Source organism: Mycteria americana, chromosome 2, assembly GCF_035582795.1.
Source record: "Mycteria americana isolate JAX WOST 10 ecotype Jacksonville Zoo and Gardens chromosome 2, USCA_MyAme_1.0, whole genome shotgun sequence".
NCBI classification, from domain to species: domain Eukaryota; kingdom Metazoa; phylum Chordata; class Aves; order Ciconiiformes; family Ciconiidae; genus Mycteria; species Mycteria americana.
In genome coordinates this window covers 136,620,883-136,641,578 of record NC_134366.1, presented here as the reverse complement: position 1 = coordinate 136,641,578, position 20,696 = coordinate 136,620,883, and the positions used below count along the sequence as shown (strand labels likewise).

The 20,696-nt window shown below is 37.4% G+C and overlaps 1 protein-coding gene across 2 annotated transcripts in view; it reads left to right on the top strand.

Annotated features, from left to right (window-relative positions):
• Window positions 1-801: 801 nt before the first annotated feature.
• The window catches only part of ARMC1 (armadillo repeat containing 1), a 33,137-nt gene continuing 13,242 nt past the window's right edge, over window positions 802-20,696 (top strand). Inside the window, exons 1-3 of one of the 2 annotated variants that reach the window (XM_075494729.1) lie at window positions 802-973; window positions 3,192-3,395; window positions 7,604-7,695. In XM_075494729.1, the coding sequence (XP_075350844.1) occupies window positions 3,222-3,395; window positions 7,604-7,695 (266 nt within the window). In that variant the 5' untranslated portion in view covers window positions 802-973; window positions 3,192-3,221. Of the gene's footprint in view, window positions 974-1,129; window positions 1,276-3,191; window positions 3,396-7,603; window positions 7,696-20,696 lie in introns of those variants that run through there. The other variant, XM_075494730.1, reaches the window with a different exon arrangement.

Sequence of the window (20,696 nt, the reverse complement as noted above, 5' to 3'; positions counted from 1 at the left end):
CTCTGCGGTGCGGCTGTCGGCTGCAGCACTGCCGGTGGCTCTCTGGGCGGCGTGGGCCGTGTCCCATTAAAACGTGCGGAGGACGGCGGGCGCTGCTGTGCCTGCGAGGCCAGAGAGGGTTCCGTGGGACCGGCTGTGGCAGCGGTAGAGCCGCACGTCGAAATCGCTGGGAGTCAGAGGGCGCGGGGTGGGCTCCCGGGGCGTAGGGGAGCTCGGAAGAAGTGTCCCCGTGCTGAATCTAGGCTGAAGGGTTACTCGGGAGGCGTTCCCGCTTTTACAAACTTTGCTGGAAACTTTACTGAAGCCTTTCAGAACTCGGAAGGCTCAACTGCCACGAGTGGAGCAGAGGAACGTGAAAATGAAAAACCTTTGCACCTTAGCGGGGCAGCAACCCAAGCCTGCAAACGGGATTAAGATTTATATTAAAATAAATGTAATTGTCTGGGTCTCGGGGGGTGGGGCTACACGCTTCGGCTTTCAAAATGGGGGTCGGGACTGTGTCCGTGCAGGAGCGGGCGTATTTTACACTATATTGTTTTACGGTGCACTTTACTCGAACAGTAAATTCACGTTCTGGTGGTGACCGGCTATGGAAAAAAAATAAAAATGGAAGTAAGGGGCCGCGTTTCGCCCGCCGCTCCCTCCCCAACGAGGTCCTGCCGCCCTCTCCGAACTGCAGCTCCCGGCGTGCACAGCGGCGGCGCCGCCAGAGGGCGGGGCAGCCGCCGGCAGCCAATCGTGCCTCGTCAGGAACAAAGCGCGCCGCGAGTGGCGGAGAGGCGCGGGCGGGTTTGTGCCAATCGGGTTGCGGTGTGGTGGACGGTGCCGGGGTCAGAGCGGGTCCTGGCGGGTGGTGCGTGTGCGGCGGGCCCTGCTGCCGCCCTCCTCCCGCCGCCCTCCTCCGGCCGCGCCGCCCCCGCGGGCGATGGGGGCTCGGGGCTGAGCTTCTCGGCCGGAGACGTCTTTTGCGACGGTACGGGGCCGGGAGGGGAACAGGTCGCGCCGGGGGGCGGGAACGGGAGACGCTGGGGAAGGGCGGGATGGCCGTGAGAGGGGGGCGGCGAGGCCGGCTGAGGTCCCTCCTGCTCCCCCTAACCGCGTCCCGGAGCTCACGTCAGCCGCTCGCTGGAGGGTTGTGCCTCCGCCGGGCGAGGGGCCCGGGAGCTGAGCCCCGAGGCCTTGTCGCAGCCGGATTGCTGGCTCCGCCGCTTAGGGAACGCTCGGCGTGACAGCGGAGGTGTGGAGCTGTGGCGGTTCTTCTCCTGGGCCTCCCCCGTGAGGACACAGAGCGGAAAAGGAGACCGACAGAGAGATCTGCGGTGCCTTTGTTAAGCTTTTATCTCAAAGCTACAAGGAGGAGAAAAGAGCCGGTACCTGGCTAACTTCTCTGCTAGGCCCCCAAATTCTAGAGAACTTCTTAAAACTTTTAAAGCAGCTTAGTTTTTTTTTTTTCTTGAAAAAATGCCGGGGGTTCTAGTTTTTGTAAAATTGGTTGTTGTAGGTGATGGAGAAGGTAGGGACTTCAGTTGTCTCCTCAATTGTGGGTGAGGAGAGAGGGAGAAGGGTCTGCGGAGGACATGAGTGTGGCCTAATGGGGTAGGAGAGGGGTAAAATTTGGCTTCATGCTTTTTCAGGAGATTAGAAGGGAAAAGGCAAAAGGTGATCAGGATGGAGAGAGTTGTAGGAATGATCTGGTGCTCGGGACGCAGAACTGGTAGTCAGAGACTTTGGTTAGCATCAGCTCCACAACTGACTTGATTTTTAAGTTTTGAATAAGTTCCTTTGCCAACTATGAAAAGCAATTAACAGATTTTTTTTTTTTAATTTAGAGTTGTCTGTTTTGGAAATATAAATTAGTGTTTATTGGTTGAGCTGCGTGTATCTCCCAGTTGATCTTTTTTGGACTTGTGATAGTCAAGAAAAATAGCCTGGAGACTAATCATTGGCATGTACTTTTCACATTAGCACACTCTTTCCTGAAGGAAGGACCAGTAACTTAGAGATTAACAGCATTTTCTCTATGTGAAAATGTCAGAAATTATCATAACCAAAATACATGTTTGTGGTTCATGGTTTTTGATGAGTATGATTAATTTGTGTTATTGAAAGGCCTACATTCAGTAAGAAAACAATATAATGTTTGTAAAATATTATTTGTGTGTGAAATTATGTTAAAAGAATGTGACTACTTACAAATTTAATTTGTTTTATTTTTATGCAGGGAAAAAATGAGAGAACACAAATTAACAATATGAATTTATTCACACTTTTGTGCCTTAAGAAAAGTTACTTGCATGAGTTGGCACTGGCAACACCAGGACCACAGTTAGCATTTAGTAGTTTGAGGCACATAATCAGTCTTTTGAAGGAAACTAGTATTTTTGCACCAAGATGTAGCATTTTCTCTGAGTAAACTTATGCTTTTGTTGCCTGTTAAGTAGTTATTCCTTATTAAACAACTCTGGAATCTGATACTTTCAAGCTAACACGTGTCTCCTTTGAAATTGATATGGTGGCTTGGACTTCGGCTGGAGCAAGGCATGACGTGCTTTCTTTCTTTTTATTGAGAGGGTATTAGTGAAAAGGAAAAAAAAAACCCAACACCCACCCTCTAAAACCCTTTTTGCCTTTGAATGGGTATGGCATTACACTAGTTATTTGATATATAGATCCAGATTAAAACTTAATGTTCACTGTTCTTGATTCAGTGTTAATTTTTTGCTGGCTTTTCTGGTTCATTTTTGTGTAAAATTTGATTATTGCTAAAGGTAGTGTGAAAATACATATTTTTATTTTATGTGTGTTTATACAGAAGGATGTTTATAGACTTCTGGGGTGCCTTGTTGTGAGAAAACTAGATTTCTCGGAAATATTTGTCACTAGTATAAAAAAACCAATACAAACATACTCCTGTAAAGGCTGACTGGTCTGAAATTATATATAGGAAACAAATCAAAATATTATTAACCAAACTTACCTGGTCTCTGTGTAAGAAGTTTAGATTTCCAGTTTACAAATTTCAAGATCCACATCCTTAACAATTCCATCCACATTCCATGAATTCTAGTCCTTGGTTTTTTATACTTTTATGCTTATGACAAATCAGTGCCTTCGTGCTTTTGTCTTACCTGTGTTTTAATTTATGATAAATGTTGTGGTATTAGTAACAGAGATTTTTTTTTTTTTTCCAGAGGATATTTTGTGTGCATGGTGCAGAAAAAATGAATTCTACTATGAGTGAGGAGCCTGATGCACTCTCTGTAGTTAACCAACTCCGAGATCTAGCAGCTGACCCATTGAACAGACGGGCCATTGTTCAGGATCAAGGATGCCTGCCAGGTCTTATTCTGTTTTTGGACCATCCCAACCCTCCAGTTGTTCATTCAGCTTTACTAGTAAGTATTCTGGAGATAAATTTGTATGTCAGTAGGACGTTTTGTAACTTTGTTAATATGTCTTTAAACAAGTAAAAATGTAAAAAATAAAACCTGGCTTTATGTTGATATTCATTATATGTATTTTTTTAAAAACGTGTTTCAAAAATTGTTTAACAATGACACATTATTCCAGGGGAATTTACATTTTCTGGAAGAGATTGATTGACTTTGCATTTTTTCCCTAATACAGCTATTTCACTTTTTGTGTGGAGGGAGGTAAGTGCCTTTAAATCTCTTTCTTAAGATGAAGTCATGGAGCTTGGTAAATATACACAATGATTCAACATTCATATTGTAAAAAACAAAACAAAACCAAGGAAACCCCCATATAGGCTCATGTAGGTTAGAAACGACCTCCAGAGGTGATGTAGTCCAATCCCATGCTCCAATTAAGTGTTCTCAGATCACGGCTCGGAGTTGTGTCTGCTTGATTCTTGAACACCTTGAAGGATGGAGATTTCATAAACCTCTCTGGCACCCTGTTTCAGCATTTGACCACCCTCGTGGTATTAAAAACAAACAAATAACCTCCCCCCAATCCCAAAAAACAACCCCAAATCTGTTAATCTCTAATACAACTTGTTCCAGCTTTTGTCCGTTTCTTCTCGTTCTAAATCATAAATGCTAAAGTCACGATTTCTCATTCTGAATCTAAATACTAACTTAAAGTGTATTTGTTGCTTAGAAACAGGACAAACAAAAGTCAAGATTTTGTTAAAAGTCTAATTCAATTCTTCTAATACGATTTTAAGTTACTACAATTTATGTGGTGCTCTTTTTTCCATTTTTATGTCATTATTGAATTCTAAACAATGTGAAACTAAAGAGCTCTGGCTTTTACATACAAGTATACATTATTCTTTATACCATTAAGACCTATCTGTATCATAATTCTGTATTTTTCATTTGTTTTACTTTCATAGTGGATATTAGTGGACTTCTTGGAATTACTTCAGTGTCTCTGATATTCTTCTAGGTTCAGGGAACGAGGTCCCATAATCCAGGAGACCTGCTAATTGGTTTTTAGGTTAGCTTTGCTATAGCATTTGCCAGACTATAATGTTCTTCACTGGAAGAACTTTGAGTTGAGTTTACAGTTCTTGCAAATATGTTGCATTGGTTTTCTTTCCAGTGCAGTTTCCTTAGGTTGTGGTCTTAAAAGAGGATCTTGTTTGGATGTCTTGCTCTCTTTTTCCTTCCTTTGCTCCTTTGGGCTGTGTATTGTCACTGCCTGCAAGAGATTCTATAATGAGTCTGTGATCATGTTACAAAAATTAACTCTACATAAAAAGGACTGGCTTTGTCAGATTGATGAGGGCTAATCCAGTTTGCAGTGCGGTTCCACAGCCCCAGATATTATTCAAGTTGTGTTGTAAGAACATCTTGTTGGGTGGGAATGGGAGATAGCTGTGTTGTTCCATTTAGCGATAACCTGCAGTTAGAATGGATTAAGAATCAGGATTTAGAGGAGACCATGCTATATCCCAGGACCCTGGCTGCAGTCAAAAATGGATCGCTTTACTGTGAAAACATGTTTTTGCCTGCTACTCAGACTCCTTGTGTTCATGAGTTCTTGAACCTCTTAGGTTCTGTAGCTTTTAATACCTTGCTGATAACTTTTTAGTCTTCATTTTTTATATTTTTCCATTCTGAAAGTTCTTTTTGGTTTGGTTTTTCTAGCCATCCCATTGATCAAAAAGGTGCTTCCATTTGAATGGAATAATTAAATGTAATGATTTTCCTTTAAGTTTGTACCTAATAAAAGGATGTGCAGCACTGACTTTAAATTTCTTATTGTATTATTCGGTGATTCCCATAGCTGAAATTATAAATCATCTGTATGAATCATAATAGTTCCGTATTTAACTGTTTTGATATGTTGTATAATTTTTCAGGGAGGGTGTTTTCCTCCCATGTACAGTTTCAGTTCAGTCCTTTCTTCTATCTGATCAAGAAGTGGTATCTTTTTCTGTAGTTTTCTCTAGTTTTGACTCCAGGAATTCTTTATGGTATACTTCAAACGCTAAAAGTTTTGAATGTTTTAAATAAAAAAATCAGAAGTAACCCAGGCAATACTACCTTTTTTTTTCCCCCCCTCTTAAATTTGGACTAAAATTTTCAAAAATAGGACTCCAAAGTTAAGAAACTACCTTAACATTTCACTTATAAAACATCAAAGGTGTCTTTTGTTATTAAGACTGACAACAGTGTATTTTTATATTCAAGTATGGAGATAGTCCTATTGATTATGATAAAATTACTTGTGAGCTTAAAGCTAATGGAGGTAAGAGTTTTGCTGAACAGAGGCTGAGCCAAAGTCCATAATAGTAATCTTCCTTATGCCTTCAAGTAGACTGTGATTTAATAAGCATAAATGATCTCACTTCTTTGAAGGTGCAGACCTTTGCATCTCCCATGGGGGGGCAGGGGGAAAAGGACTTCCTAGTGTTGAAAAGTCAGGTCACTGATAACTTTGTCTTTCTCTTATTTTAGTGGAAGTTACATTTGTGTGTAAAGATTACGTAACAGATGGAAAAGAGACTGCCTACATTTTGACTCAAATAATTAGCTGTTAAGAGAATGGGTTTTTCTTTGTCCAACAAAATTACATCCTTATTAAATTGCCTGAACAGAGACTAATAAAAATGAGACAGTTTTTGTACCAGTAAGGATACATTTCTTAACACGGGAATTCATAGTTCAGAGCTATCATTCAGGTATTTCCCTATAGTTGAAAAGTAAGAAAATAAATGCATATACAACATTTATAAACTGCAACTATCAATACTGATCCACATCAGGAAATAGCAAAAATCACATTTAGAGTTTTTTATCATGCGAGACAGCAGCCAGACTTTCTCAAAAGGCAATAAAATGGTCTTGAATTTTACCTAGTATGTGCTGAAGATGATTTGGAAAAAACCCCCAGATAATTAGTTCTGTATCTCTGAAGGGATTAAGGAGCATGCTATTTTTAAAGCAGCTATTGAGCAGCATAGCTATTATATGACTATATTTAAAGAATCGGTGCACTTCTAAACCTTGCTATCACAAAACCTATTTTATAAACCATTGTATTTGTGTATTGCAGGATTTTGCAAGTGCAGTTCTTGTACCTACATCAATAAAACACTGATTAAAGTACAATGCACAGTACACCTTTGGAGGTTCCTTCTAAGAAGACTTTGTCTGTCAGCACTAACAATAGAGAGAGGTCTCATGAAAAGAAGGACTGACTTTTTAACTGGAAGTGTATTATATAAGGAGGATCATGCAAATATGCAGTTGCTGACTGGGGTCGGCAATGTGAAGTTGTGCAAAGAGTCTACCTTGAAAGTCAAATAAACAAAGCCTTGGGCAACAAAAAAGTGTAAATTCCCAGTTTAGGTAACAGTAACCTAAGCAGCTTGCTGCTGCTTGTGTTATTATTCGTGCATGGAGTGACGAATATTGCAGTTAGTCTTCAGAAGCTTATAATTGTGGTAGACCTCTTTCTGTGGACAGTAGAAACTTGGTGATGGTGAGTTTTCTAGTACTGGGGAAGCCCATAGAATTGATGGAAATCATACTGGAAGCATAGTGTATAAAAATTACTTTAGATTTCAGATCACATAAATGTTTGTTGGAAGGGACTTCTGGAAGTCATTCACTTCAGCTTCCTGCTTGAATTGGGACTGTCACCAACACTCAATCAGGTCAGTTGTAGCTTTGTCTTGATTCTGCTGTCCTACTAGGTCATCTTTTCCAGTGTTGAGCTACCTTCATAGTGAAAAAACTTTTTGTAATACCTGATTTGAACTTCCCAAGCTGCAATTTGTGGCTGCTCCCTCTTGTTACATTGTCTGCTGCTGTAGAGGAAAGTTTGGCTTAATCATCTTTGTAAAGGCTTTTTGAGTAGTTGTAGGCAGCTGTTAGATTGTCCTTTAGGCTCTCTTAGCTGGTGTAAACAAACTCAGTCTCTCAACTGTTTGTCATAGATTAGATATTCTATGCTTTCTATGTATTTATAGGAATAAAACAATTTTTTAATGTTCACAGTAGGTGATAATACTCTTTATCTTCTTATTAGAACTCACATTGTGAATGTTTTGCAGGTGTACACTAACAAAAATGAATCATAATGTATTGGACATATTGCTGATTTGCTGTGGTCCTCTTTCTTTTAGGCTCTCCGCTATTTGGCAGAGTGCCGTGCCAACAGAGAAAAGATGAAAAGTGAATTGGGTATGATGCTCAGCTTACAGAATGTAATACAAAAGTAAGTTTATGATGTCTTGTTGGATCCAAAGACAACGTAAACAACATACTGATGCAAAGTAAAACTTTAACTATCAATTTGTATAGCAAATTTTTAATATTGCATTCTTCATTGTTGAAGTTATGTGGCTGCAAGCAATTAATGGTTTTCATTTTACAGTATAGCAAAGTAATTAGACCATAGTCCACAAGAAATATTCATTTGAAAGTCATTTGCCAAACAACAGATTTCTTGCCCTTGTTACAGATAACTAATCTTCTCTCTTCCTTTTAGGTTCTCTTTTAATCCTTCTCGTCATTGTATATGGGTGCTTTGCACTAGTGCATTTAATGAAATTGGTTGGCATCTGCCACATTTATTCTTTGAATCCCACCTTTGGGAAGGGAAATTGTATATGCAATGTATTTGTTTTGATGTATTTTTGAAGGTGTGTATCTTCAGTTCTGTGTTGAGGAAACATGTTGCAGGTGGAGTAGAAGTTGATGAGGTTTGTAGTGGTCGGATTTCTTCATAGAATGTGTCAACTGGGTTATGTCTCTTAAAATTTGCGACTGTTCGATTTTGTTAAGATTGCTAACTGTTGAGTCTTGAATACTGGAAGATGTGTGGGTATATGCATGCTGGAGAAGATGCACATGTGCACTTATCAATAGAAATTAATATGATGAACTAAGATGAATCATTATTAGCAAAAAAACCCTCCAACCTCCTTCAAAGATTAGTCTGTCGTAGCAAAAATTAATTTGCCATCAAGTTATCAAAAGTTGATTATTTTACACACAGTTTGATAGCGCTCTAGTTAACTGGACTTTTCAGATGTGAGGGATTGTTCCATGAGGGAGGAGAAAAGTCATATTGTTGCACTGAGTTGTGTCTCAGATGAACGTTTAAAACAATTATTTAGAAAAGGATGAAACACAAGTAAAATTGTATATTAAAGATTCAAGTGGAAACCTTTTGAATCTTTAATATGTTAGTTGAATCTCTAATGTATCACCTGTGGTATAAGTTACAAATTTCTTTTAGAAAAAAAACAAGGCTAGACTTTGCTAGTTCCTTCATTCCATAGCCCCTCCGGTTGTTGGTGGTGTATCTTTTGTTGTTGTATCTCTTTCTCTCTCTGACACTGCTTATCTAAAGGTGTGAACCTGCAGAATTGGAGGGGAAATTCTGGTCTGTTCACAAGTCCTATGTGATATGTGATCTAAGATTAAAACTGTTTACCTTTAAGTCCTTCATTAATTCTGCTGAAACTAACAAGATTATGTATTGGCATGAAATTCAGCATTATGCCTAAATATCATCTTGTTATTCACCAGTTACCCAAAACACAAGGATTTAAAACAAACGTCTTAAATAGGACAATGAACTAAATGACTAGAATTCAGAAGAGAATAGTTATGAGGTTTTTTTGAATAATGTAATAATTATAACTTTTTAAAATTATAGGTGTTTTTAATAGCATGTATGGGGAAAAAAGTTAAGTCTTACAGTATGCACCTTCTTTAAGCATAATTAAGGTAAAATATGCAGAAGTCTTTGCTTGCTGCTTTTATAATAACAATAAGAACTGAAATGTTTAGATAATAACAGAAGCATGTATTTCAGAAGAACTTACTTTTAGTATAGGTTACATGTCTGTTTAGAACACAGAGACATCCACAAGAAGTTGTTGAAAGGGGAATGGTATTCCAGTCTCTGCAGCTTACAAATATTACTCAGGAAACAGTCATAATTAAAACTTTGTTTAAAGAATTTTATGGAAACCTCTTTGACAACATTTTTTTCTACGTTTCAATTTCAAGGACCAAAAGAGTGTGAAGTTCAGAAACATGCAGAAAAGGAGAGATAAGTCAGTAAAAACTGGAAATCTTGTAGGTGTTCTTTTTTTTTTCTAGAAAGCTCTTTGGCAAGAGTAAGAGCATACATTTGATTTGTATGCTTGTAACATTTGGAAAGTGTGATATCATGAAAATTTAAATACATAGCATCTTCAAACACAAGACTTTGTCATGTGCTTGTCAGGATTTTAGGCTTTAATGTTGACAGGAAATGCTGAAGCTAAGTTTTGTATTGCCTGCAGAAATATGGAGAAAGATGGTAGAAAAGTGCTGAGAAGATAGATGGAGAATTATTTTTGTCACAAAAAACCAATGGTTTGGGGTTGTGGTTTTTTGTTAGAAAGCCTGTAGGGGAGAAAACAAGGTCTCTACCTTCTTCAGATTTGCTTTACAAAATGCAGATTCTAGCTTTTAATGTGATTTCAGTTTACCAGAAGACATTGTAGTCCTTTGAACTGAAACTAAACATTAATAAATGCAGTAATGCATTTGGTCTTAATGACTTCACGCTGGGCGTTCCAGTGTACTTTCCAGAATCCGCGTATCTAGCTCATCACTCTATCTAATTTAAAATCTTTTGTTTATTTCCACAATTTAATTTGGGGGTTAGATTGTTTTTTTGGTGATGTGTTATAAAAATGCAAACAGATCATACAAAGAGATACCAAATTCTGTCAGTATTCTGCTTTTCCAGTCATTGCACAGTTCTTTCAATCGATACAGAACCTAGCATCTTCTGGACCAGAAGTTTTAGTCACTGGCTTTTTGCTCTTGACAGGTTAAGCACATCCTGTGGTCTGAATCTTTACCTTTCATCAAGGGTTTTGTAACTCTCACTGTTCGCTTTCATTGACTTCTCGCTTAACTAAATAATATGCAGTGGCTTTCCCTGTTCAGTACTGAATCGTGACAAACTGTATTCTGCCACTATTAAAGCTGTGTTACGTCTTTCAAGCGATGAAATGGAGCTCGTGTGCACAGAGGCAAGCCGCAAACTGAATATTTGTCATATTTCAGACTTAAGTTGATGTTCAGCAGCACTGAACTGATGCTGTGCTTAGGTAGTCAAGAGTTTGTTTAGAATTCCTGTTCTCTTTTGCTTTCAGTTATGTAAATCCTGAAATTTGAGGGCTTTTCTCATCATGTGAGTGTCTTTTTATAAGCCTTGAAGGTCTCTGTATTATTAGAGACCTCAAGTTCAGGGGTGGAATTTCCTGTTGTAACCTGCCTACAGCTAACCAGTCTAACAGATCTTTAAATGGTCAATGCCATTAACTGGAAAATAGTTGGAGTTGGTTTGCAACTTACGATTTCTTGTAGTAGTACATGGGAGCCTAGGGCACAGGCCAAAACCCTTTTGTTGCAAGTAATACACAACTAATGGAAGAAGAATATCGCACTTGTTTAAACCTGTTATCGTGAAGGTAAAGCACTGTTTCCTTCTTAACACTATCGAGGATGAGAGTTGAAAGTGAGTGTCACCTGTTTATCCAATGATAAGCAGTAAATTATACTCTGTACTGCATCATGGCAAATGGATAGGAAATATTTGAGAAACATCTAAGTTTAACTGTAGTTCTTTGAGGTACCTTCGTGTCTAATTTCATGACTTATCAGTCTCCTAGTATTATCTGATCAGCTTTTTGGTATTTGCTTATAATAAGCATTATAGCTCATTTGTGAAAATAATTTTGCTGCTTAAAATTAATGTTTGGCTGACTCCTTAGTTGATACTACATTTCACCTAAGGAACAAAGGATGGAGTTTAGATTCACTGTGACAGTGACTTTCAAGATGTATGAACACTAGTTTTTGCTAACAGAAGAGTAACAGATTTTAGATGTAGAGACTGGAGCTTACAGGCTCTAGAGGAGAAATAAGAAATGTCAGCTCTGAGGAGTACAGTATAAAAATTTGAAGGCAGTGAGATATTTATATATTTAGGATTTTTTTTCAGACTGAACTTGATTTGGAACATGTGTAACTTTCTGAGATACTTCATATGAAAGGCTTTATACACTTCCACATTTTCTAGGACATGTGAGAAGCTGTTCAAGTTTCATGGAATACTTCAAAACATTTTTCAAATACAAGAATTTCTGTTGCCCTACTCTATACTTGCTGGATTTTTCCTTAGCAGGGGAGATTTCTTTTTTGTTCATCCACATCTGCTTATTTTTAAGTGAAGCTTGATGCATCTTTCTGTGTTATAAGCTATGAGTAGTAACTGTGTTGGAGAGAAATCAGACCTTTAAAATCCCTGCCTGCAAGTTTCCAAACTTTTCTTTTTCTTTTTTTATGGCTGATACTGCTTTATTGCTATTACAAAAATGTTTCACTCCCTTGCCAGGTGAGTGAGTACCTGTAAGTGTATGTGTAGAAGTGTTTGAGTAAATAGGTAAAAAGGAGAGGATAAATTAAGGCTTATTGGAGAATGCTGTTTCATTGTATTCCAGCAGTCATCAGCAGTTATTTAATATTGAAAACTGGTTTAGTTGCTGGCTTTATGAATTGTATGGAGGACTTAATGTGTCCGTATGGACTTTATAAAATGTTATTAGCAGCTTCTAGAGTTAAAATTAATTAGGATTTATAGCCTACAAGGAAATACACTAATTTGTGTTCAGAGTGAAAGTGACTTTTGATGGACAGTAAAGGTCAAAGTTCATAATGTTTCATAATCTTTATGAGCAGCATAATGGTACTGTTTAAATATAACTAACATGTATTTAAAAAAAAAAACTGATGAAGAGTCAATATACTAAATAGCTCTTATTATGGAATGGCAAATTACTGAGAGTAAAATTCCAATTACTTAGCTAAAAGAGCTTTTCAAGATAGTCTTCCTTTGCCAGGGTGTCAGATTTAACAAGCTGAACTAAATCCAGTGCATTAATCAGCTCTTCCAATTTATTACTTGCCTAAGAAGATTAGGGCAATTAATATGTGTTTAATTAGAGTCCCTTGCAGATCTGGTAAAATACATGCAGTCTGTAATTGCTGACTTCTTACTCAATTTTAATTTTTGGTAGTCTTAATTACCTATACTTTTTTGAAAATTTAATTATTTGTTGAAATGAGCAAAGTTTAAATTTATGATGTCTGGGGGAAAAAAAAAAGCCAAGTATTTAAGGTAGTATTTGCTGAAATTAAAATAGTAGGGATGTAGCATCACAATAGTTTTATCTTTTTTATTGTGTGACATACTTTTTCTCCTTTGTGAGAAAGGAGGAATGGTTGGGGGAAGGCATGGCAAAGGCTATGTATTAATTAGCAAGAAAGCAAACTACATATTTAAAGGGATATCTGATGATGAAGGGCATGTTGCCATATCATAACTGGCTTCAAGATAATACTTTGTGAGAAATTATAGCTAAAAACATTCTGTAAATGTGAAAAGTTTACTGCATTTATACTTTTATGCTATTGGTTGGAATACTTAAATTCTTATCTGCAAAGAAGGAAATAGCTTTCTACAGATTGTAGAGATTTTATTTTTCTATACCTGAATCACTTAGTAATGTTGTTTTTGTAATCCTTGGTATGTGGGTTTTTTTTACACACCAGAATTGAGAAATAGTTGAGGTTGGGTAATGGGAAGCATGATTCTGTTGCATGATTATTTTTTGACTCTACCATACTTGTGATTCTGTACTGAGAAGTTGTGTTTGGAGAAAAACATGGTTATCCTATGTCTTAAATATTCCTGTGAGCAGGAGGTTCCAAAAACTTTGGTTTTAGAAATGATTTGCAAATTGCAGTATATCACCTGGAATGAGAGCAATACACCCATCACTCTGTTTATTCCATGTTAACTTTCCTGGCCTTTCCTTTGCTGTTATTTTCCCAAGCCTTCTTGTTTTACCCACTTTGTAACATTTTGTCTATTAGAAGGTAAGTGCTTCTAGAAAATCACACTATTGGTTGCGGGTGCATCTCTTTGGGCTGTGGGGCTCCAGTTTATTCACTGCTGTAGCAATGTGTTTGTTAATAATAGATGGTCACAGCAGGAAGAAGTCTGCAGGCTGTTTTATTCAGCATTGTTAAGAAAAGTGGCTTAATATCCCCCTCCCCCACCCCTAGTTTCTTTAAGGCATGTTTTTATTGTATATTTTGTTAATCTTACAAGTTTCAGATTGGGTTTTGAAGTTATTTTTGAAAAAGCATCCTCTGCCAAAAAACCCCCAGTGAAATATTAGGAAATGTAGGAAACATCAGTATGTCCTCTTTAAATATACCGTGTTATTTGTTCTAAGTGGCTGAATGGTCCTTTTGTCTGTCAGCTTCCTGGTATTTGGAGGAGATTATACATAGGAAGGAGTGGAGAGGCAAGGGAGAGGATGGGTTCAATGCTGTGGGCTACCTAGATCACTAAGGCATGTATTCAGTAAAAGTTCTTGATCTGTTTGCTTGTGTGTCATGGCAAACTAACAAGAGTTCAGACTTTCTCACAGTTTATCAATTTTTTAAAAAATGTTTCAAGACCTTTTTTTGTATTTCTGTAGTATATGAAGGACATGGGAAGTCATGATCTCAACACAGAGATGTGGGCACAGGGACAAATGGTAACAAAAAGCATTAAGTATAAAACACAAAAAGCATTAAGTAATGAAATGGTGTAAAATACTAGTTTTACGGTATTGGTGTTAACCTGGACTTTAGTCATGATGTAATGGGCTTTCTGGGAGGATCTTATGGGTTTTGTGAGATAAGAAAACAAGGTTTAAAAGTTTGGAAAGATGGACGTCATTTGTAAGAATAGTCCAAGACTTGACTGCCAACCAATTCAAATGTAACTAGTAATTTAAATGTTGACATATTACTGTGGATTTATTTTTTGCAGGGGTTAATAGAAATTAGCAGTCATATAAATAGCTGCTAACGGTTTATTATGAGAGGTGCAATTTAGAATGAGATTATTGTTTTTGTTGTGTGTGTAGAATTGGTCACTGAGAAAAACATGGAAGCATGGCCAAATGGAAGGGTCTGCCCTGTGCCCTACAAGATGTACTCGCTGTTCTCTTGATGTACTTTTGATGTTCTGTTGTTTGGGGTTTTTTTGTTTGTTTGTTTGTTTTTATCTCAGGACCTCTCTGTAGTCAAAGAGGTATTACAAAGTCATCCTTCCTTCTTGCACACAACTTACTTGCTTAGTGACTTCTATACAATCAGTACCATTTCTGTACTCAACAGTTTAGGTGGTTGTCAACCTCTTGATTTGGCTTTTGTGTGTTTGTATTATTATTTTTTTCATTCTGTGGTGTGTGTAGTTCCTATTATAATGTTTTTGACTGCAGTCAGGAATACAGTTAGGTTTCACCTTTTTCTCTCCAAGCTACTACTTTTACCTTATAACTTTCCACTTGGTATCTGGCATCTCTATCAGGACTGTTGGTTGTGTTACTTTTCATCGTCTGGTGTCTGTCTCAATTTAATTCAGGTACTATACATTGATAGATTTTTTAGTATATCAGTTCAATACAATACTAGTTCAATAGACTAGCTTTTAGTATACTAGTTCAATACATTTGCAGATTCAATGAAACAGCGGACCAGCTACTTTTGTTGCTGATTTCTGTGCAGCACCTGCAGTTAATGCACATCTTTCTTGGTACGTCTCTGACACTACAGTTCTTGCATTTCAACAGTTTCTCTCATCCCTTTTTTTTGATCTAAATATTTCGTTTTCTTGGTATTTAGTGAATTCCAAGTTAACTAATTGACAAATAGTGAGGTAATAAAGTAGGTAATCATTAATGAAGTGTTTTTAATTGGTCATTTATGTAACATAAGGTTTAGAGACTACCTGTAAGTTCTTCAAAATCATAGCCTTCAGCTGGTTTACAATGACTAGCTTAAGAATATGATATCAAGTAGTGCAAGTTTCATGCCCTGTTACCTAACCATTGAAGTGCCTAAGTTCTACAGTGGTGATTTATGTATAGTACCTGAAAAGCCACGTTACCAAATTATAGGTTCCTAAACCTGAAAAGAATTTTCAGTACCTGTTACTGAGTAAATAGGCATTATTCTGGTGTTGCTTTTTTTGGCAGAGCGAGCGCCACAATCATAATTGTTTTGAGTGCTTTGTATTTAAATATGAAGAAATCGGTTGGGAAGTTAGAAAATGAACTAGTAGCTTTTCATTATAGGCAAGAAATGTTGTGATGAGTATTGCAGAAGGAAAAAAAAAAACCCCACACTTTGAAATACTGAAAAAAAAGTGTGTGAAGTGTAAAATAACTTTGATTAAAATGCATATATTTGAAAGCCTTTTGTGCTCAATGTCTTAGCCAGTTTCTTCTTTATTTAGAGACTGGCTGGAGCAGGAAGTTAAGTATTTTAGAAAGCAGTATAAGCTTAAGGTGTTTTCACTTCCTATTTTTTCTTGCAGGCTTTATATTAAAACAAATATGGGACTCTTGAGAAACATTTTGATTTTGAATGTAAAATTGAAATGGTTTACAGTGTGGTACAATGTTCTGATATGTTAAAAATAATAGAATCTGAACTGGCATTTAACTAATTGCTGACTGCATGATAGAAGAAAAAAATACTATCATGCTGAACTCAGTGCCTGACATGGCGTGCCAAAAGGCAACTGTCTTCTCTTTTTGTGGTGGGGTTCAGTACTCAGGTGGGAGGGAAGAGATTTTAAGTGGATTGGCAGAAGAGTCAGGAATAGTAATGGCAACACAGGGTGCCTTTAACACTCAATAAACCTTGTCGTCAGCTGGTGTCAAAAGCATTTTTAGGAATACAGTGACCTTCACTGGTTACTATTGAGTTTACAATAAAAAGTGCTGAGGTAGGTTCTTTGATATGCTGACTTTTTCTGACAGCTTACTAAAATAAAGAGCAAATAAAGCTTAAGATACTTTGAAGTAAAAGTAGAAAGTTGTGTTGTAAAGTATTTAATACATACTGCAGGTGCAGACTGACAGTATTGTAGGCTGGAGCCATTTATCTGTGAAAAGGGAGTTGATAGATACTTAACACTGTGAGGTTTCTCATCTTTCCTTGCCAGTATCATATGTCTGCTTTTGGGTTACAGTGAGCTTGTCCACAGGTGATGCTTGTCCCTGGGTTTTGACCTTCATGCTAAGCATCCCAAAAAAATTGCAGATTTTTTTCTATTAAAATTATTTCTATTTCTTAAGTATCTGGATTACACTTTTTTTAATAGAAACTTAGTAAGGTGCTGGTGTGTGATTAGAAATTACATAGTTTCATGTGGGTATTACAGGCAGTAAGTGCCACAAAGGGAAATTCCTTAAAAAATGTTAATGATGAAACAGTCGTTTTTGGTTTGTTTTTTTTTTTCTCTGGTACACATTGGTGCTGTAGTTTAATTCTTATTATTCACACAGGTTTTGTTTAGGGAAGCCTTTATCTGTAAGTTTGCAAACCCTTATTTTTTTTACTTTCTTCAGTAGATTTCAGGGAAATAATCAGATGAAGCTTACTTCTCAAAATTAAAACAAACTGTGGTTTTTTTGAAGACATAAAAGGATTTTCCAGATAATTATATATTATAATCATATATTATTATATGATCTACTTAATGCTCTTAGCATGTTGATAATACAAGCAATGTTATTTGGCTTCCTTCGAGATGCTCCTAAAATTCTTCAGTACAGAGCCTAGTTCCAGCACTACCAATACTTCTACGTGGTCACTACAGCATTATTACTGGGAAGGATTGGCTTTTTAATGGCAGTATTTGATATCTTCCACTGGAAAGGACTGGAGAGAGTTGTTACCCTTAAGATTTTTTTTTTTTTTTTTTTTTTTTTTTAGTTTTTTTAACCCTGATGCAATTTGTTGAAGCCATATAAAAAACATTTTTTTCTGCCATATAACTGCATTAAATGATTACTGTTCATTAGCAGGCAAGATGTTGGAACTAGCTACTGTGAAATTCAACATGGAGTTTGTGTCTGTTATGCAGACTCTTGTCTAGCAAATGCTACTCTGAAGCCTTTTGAGTTTAGTTGAGTAACAGGCCTTGATTTTTTTTTTTTTTTTTTTGAGATGGAGAATATGTCCATATGGTAGATACCAAGCTGTGGAAGATCAAAAGTTGATCTTCCATTTAGCATATAAATAGCAAGAGTTAAACAAAATTGGATGAATAGCTGCGTTAAAACATATGGCATATGTTCAAATCTGTTATTCCATTCTTGAAAGTTCCTTTTCTTCTTGTGATCAGAGGACAATAGAATGAATCAGGGAAATGTTCTAAGCATGGGTAATTACTCAGTTTGCTAAATGTTTAAGATTATATCACAGTCACTGATTTTACAGCAGTTAATGGTACCGTACTGATTTTGACTCAGATTTACAACTTGTATTTAATATTTAGGTTGTGGGGGGTTGTGGGTTTTTTTGTTTTGTTTTTGTTTTCAGCAGTCTTCAGAACATCCCAACACTTACATGGGGTTTCTCTAAATTTTAAGGGTCAGTAGGCATATGACTTAAATTGAGCTGGAAGTGGCACTGGGAAATTGAATTCTCACTCCTAATTTCAGTGAGGTATCTCTTGTTTAGCACAAAATCAACTTCAAGACATCAGGTTTCCTTGTTCCATTCCAAACTTTTCTTAGTTTACTGTCTCGTGGTCAAATTGTCACAGCTAGTAGTGTGAGTAGAGTCTGGAAGACTTGCCAAGTGGCAGGGATCTTGCAGGTCTAGAAAGCATTCTAGGAAAGTCTGGCTGACCTTGCCTTGTTTCCGTGGTGCAACAGCCTTGGAGTAAATAAAGGTGACGTAGCTAGCGTATGGTTGATACCATTGGAGTGCAGTCACGTAACACAACTGTACTCAGGCTGTTCATCGAGTAGTCCACCTGCTTGGTTTTGGGATTTGGAGATTCATAGTGCTGCAGCTCAGTGTGTCACTTCAAACTTGCCCAGTCCTACAGGTTCTATTGTTTTTCCTGTTCTACACCTATGAATTATTTTTCCTATTGTTAACCCACTACTATGCTTGATACGTTGTTGTTGGCCAACATAAGGATCCTGCTGTCTATATTCTTGAGGATTTTGACTTCTTTCTTTTAAGAAAGCAGGTGGTAATCCTTTTGTCAGCTGCTGTATAATATTATCTGGTCTTTACTGTGTGTTTTGGGGCTAGAGGGAACTGAGGTGTACTGTAATGGGTAGCATGACAATAGCACCTGGGACTGTGAGAAAGTGTGTGCTGAAGTAATGCTCTTTTTCAAGTTGTTTTCAGATGGCTTGCCTGTTGCCTGGAATGAGTCAGGAGAGCAGCCATATGCTTGTGAGCCCACCGTATCATGGGATGCACTGAAAGCTCCCAAGAAAGAGCAGCATTCTTGGAGATAAGAAAGAATCTTGCCCTGGCACTGGAGCAGAACAGCCAGAAAAACAGCCAGATCAGATAACTGTCTTGAAACAGATTGCTTTTTCTCTAATACCATGCTCTTTCTTTAGGCTTGTCATTCATGCTCAAAGTTTTCATCAAAACCATGTCAATCACTGTGTCTCACTTCTAGAATCAAGGATTAGTGATTTCCCACCCACCCCCCCCTTACAGAATGTAGCAATTCTTTGCAGCTTACTGCTCCCTTTAGTTATTGCTAGAGACAATTTCTGTCTTTAAATATAGGAAGAATGGGCTCTGAAAGAAATTGGTCACCTGGAAACACATACATCAGTGGTCTTAAGGCATAGTTGATGTGAATATCAATTGTTAGCCATTTTTTTAACCATAATTAAATCAAATGATAAATCTCTACCAAGTGTATGTTTTAAGATTTCTAATACAGCTGCATTTACCCAAAAATTTATTTAGATAGAATTCATGCCAATCCATTAAATTCTTACTTGCTCTTTTTGTGTCATACAGGATACTATGTTTACTATATTGAATGAGGTTCATTATGGAAATAAAATGATGGTTGAAAATACCACTACTTAGGATCCTAGGGAAAAATATTAGTTCTGCCTTATAGGGACAGTACTTGCATATGTGAAAAGGATTGGGATCAAGTGAAAATAGCTACTTCTATATGATCATAAGTTTTCTCAAACTTTTTGGAAAGGTGCTTGGGTCATTCTAGAACTGGAGTCTCTCAGACTAGTATTTTGAAGAAAAAATGATGCATTCAGTCCTTTGTTACATTCACTGACTCCCTTAGGATTTTTCTGTTGTAAGACTGTAAGTTAAATCTGAGAGTTGTTTTTACTTTTAATTTATGAGTAGGTTATTTAGTATGGGATTCAGCTGAGGTCTTCCCAAATATCTGAGCCTTAACTTGAATAATGAAGGTATTTTTGTTCTTCAAACTCTTCATATTTGTTAGACTTGAATTGTGTGGTGTTTTTTTTAAAGATCTGTGCTTTAAGGTACTATTTTTCTAATAGTATGTAAACTCCTTGAGATGTCAGTACAGGAAACTTTACCTGAACTGACTTAAAAAGGTTGAGATCTATTTCCTTAGTTTTGTGGGTTGGGTTAATCTTTTCTTCACCATTGCTAGCTTGCTTTGCTTTTACAGACCTGCTCTTAATACTAATTTTTCTGTGTGCTGGTTTCCCAAGTACTCGTGAGCAAGAGCATAGTGATGAGCCATACAATGCATGTCCACCTCTTCTGATTGGCTGTAACACAGCCTTTCCCCATGAGCTGTAAGGCTGTATGCCATGCCCCCTCCCTTATGGGGCCATGCATACTGAAAATATATATAGTACAGACAATCTGTATGTAAAACTGTCTATTACGTGTGTATGGGTGGTGTACTGCAAATGTACTGTTCTTGTATATCATTTTCCTTGCTTGGATCTTACCAGAGTTTTGGGGAGTCCGCTGTTCTGTGATAGAAAGAATCTACCTCTAGTTGCCCTCTTCTCACAGAGGTTTCTCAGCCTTGTGCAGGGAATGAGCTGTGGCTCTTCTCCATGTATCCTGAGGTGTAAAGCAATGCTCCCTTCTAAAGCTAGAAGTTGAGAATGGTCTGTCTGTCTTCGGATCTCTTATTCCTGAGCAACCCTGGGGAGAAAGGTCCATTGGTACAAGGCTGAAATTGGTCCCTAGATTACAAATTGAGTACTCTTGAACTACATCAGATTTGTTTGAGAGGGAGTAAAAATACAAACTCCTGAGTGAGCTTATATACATTGACATTTTGATCTATGT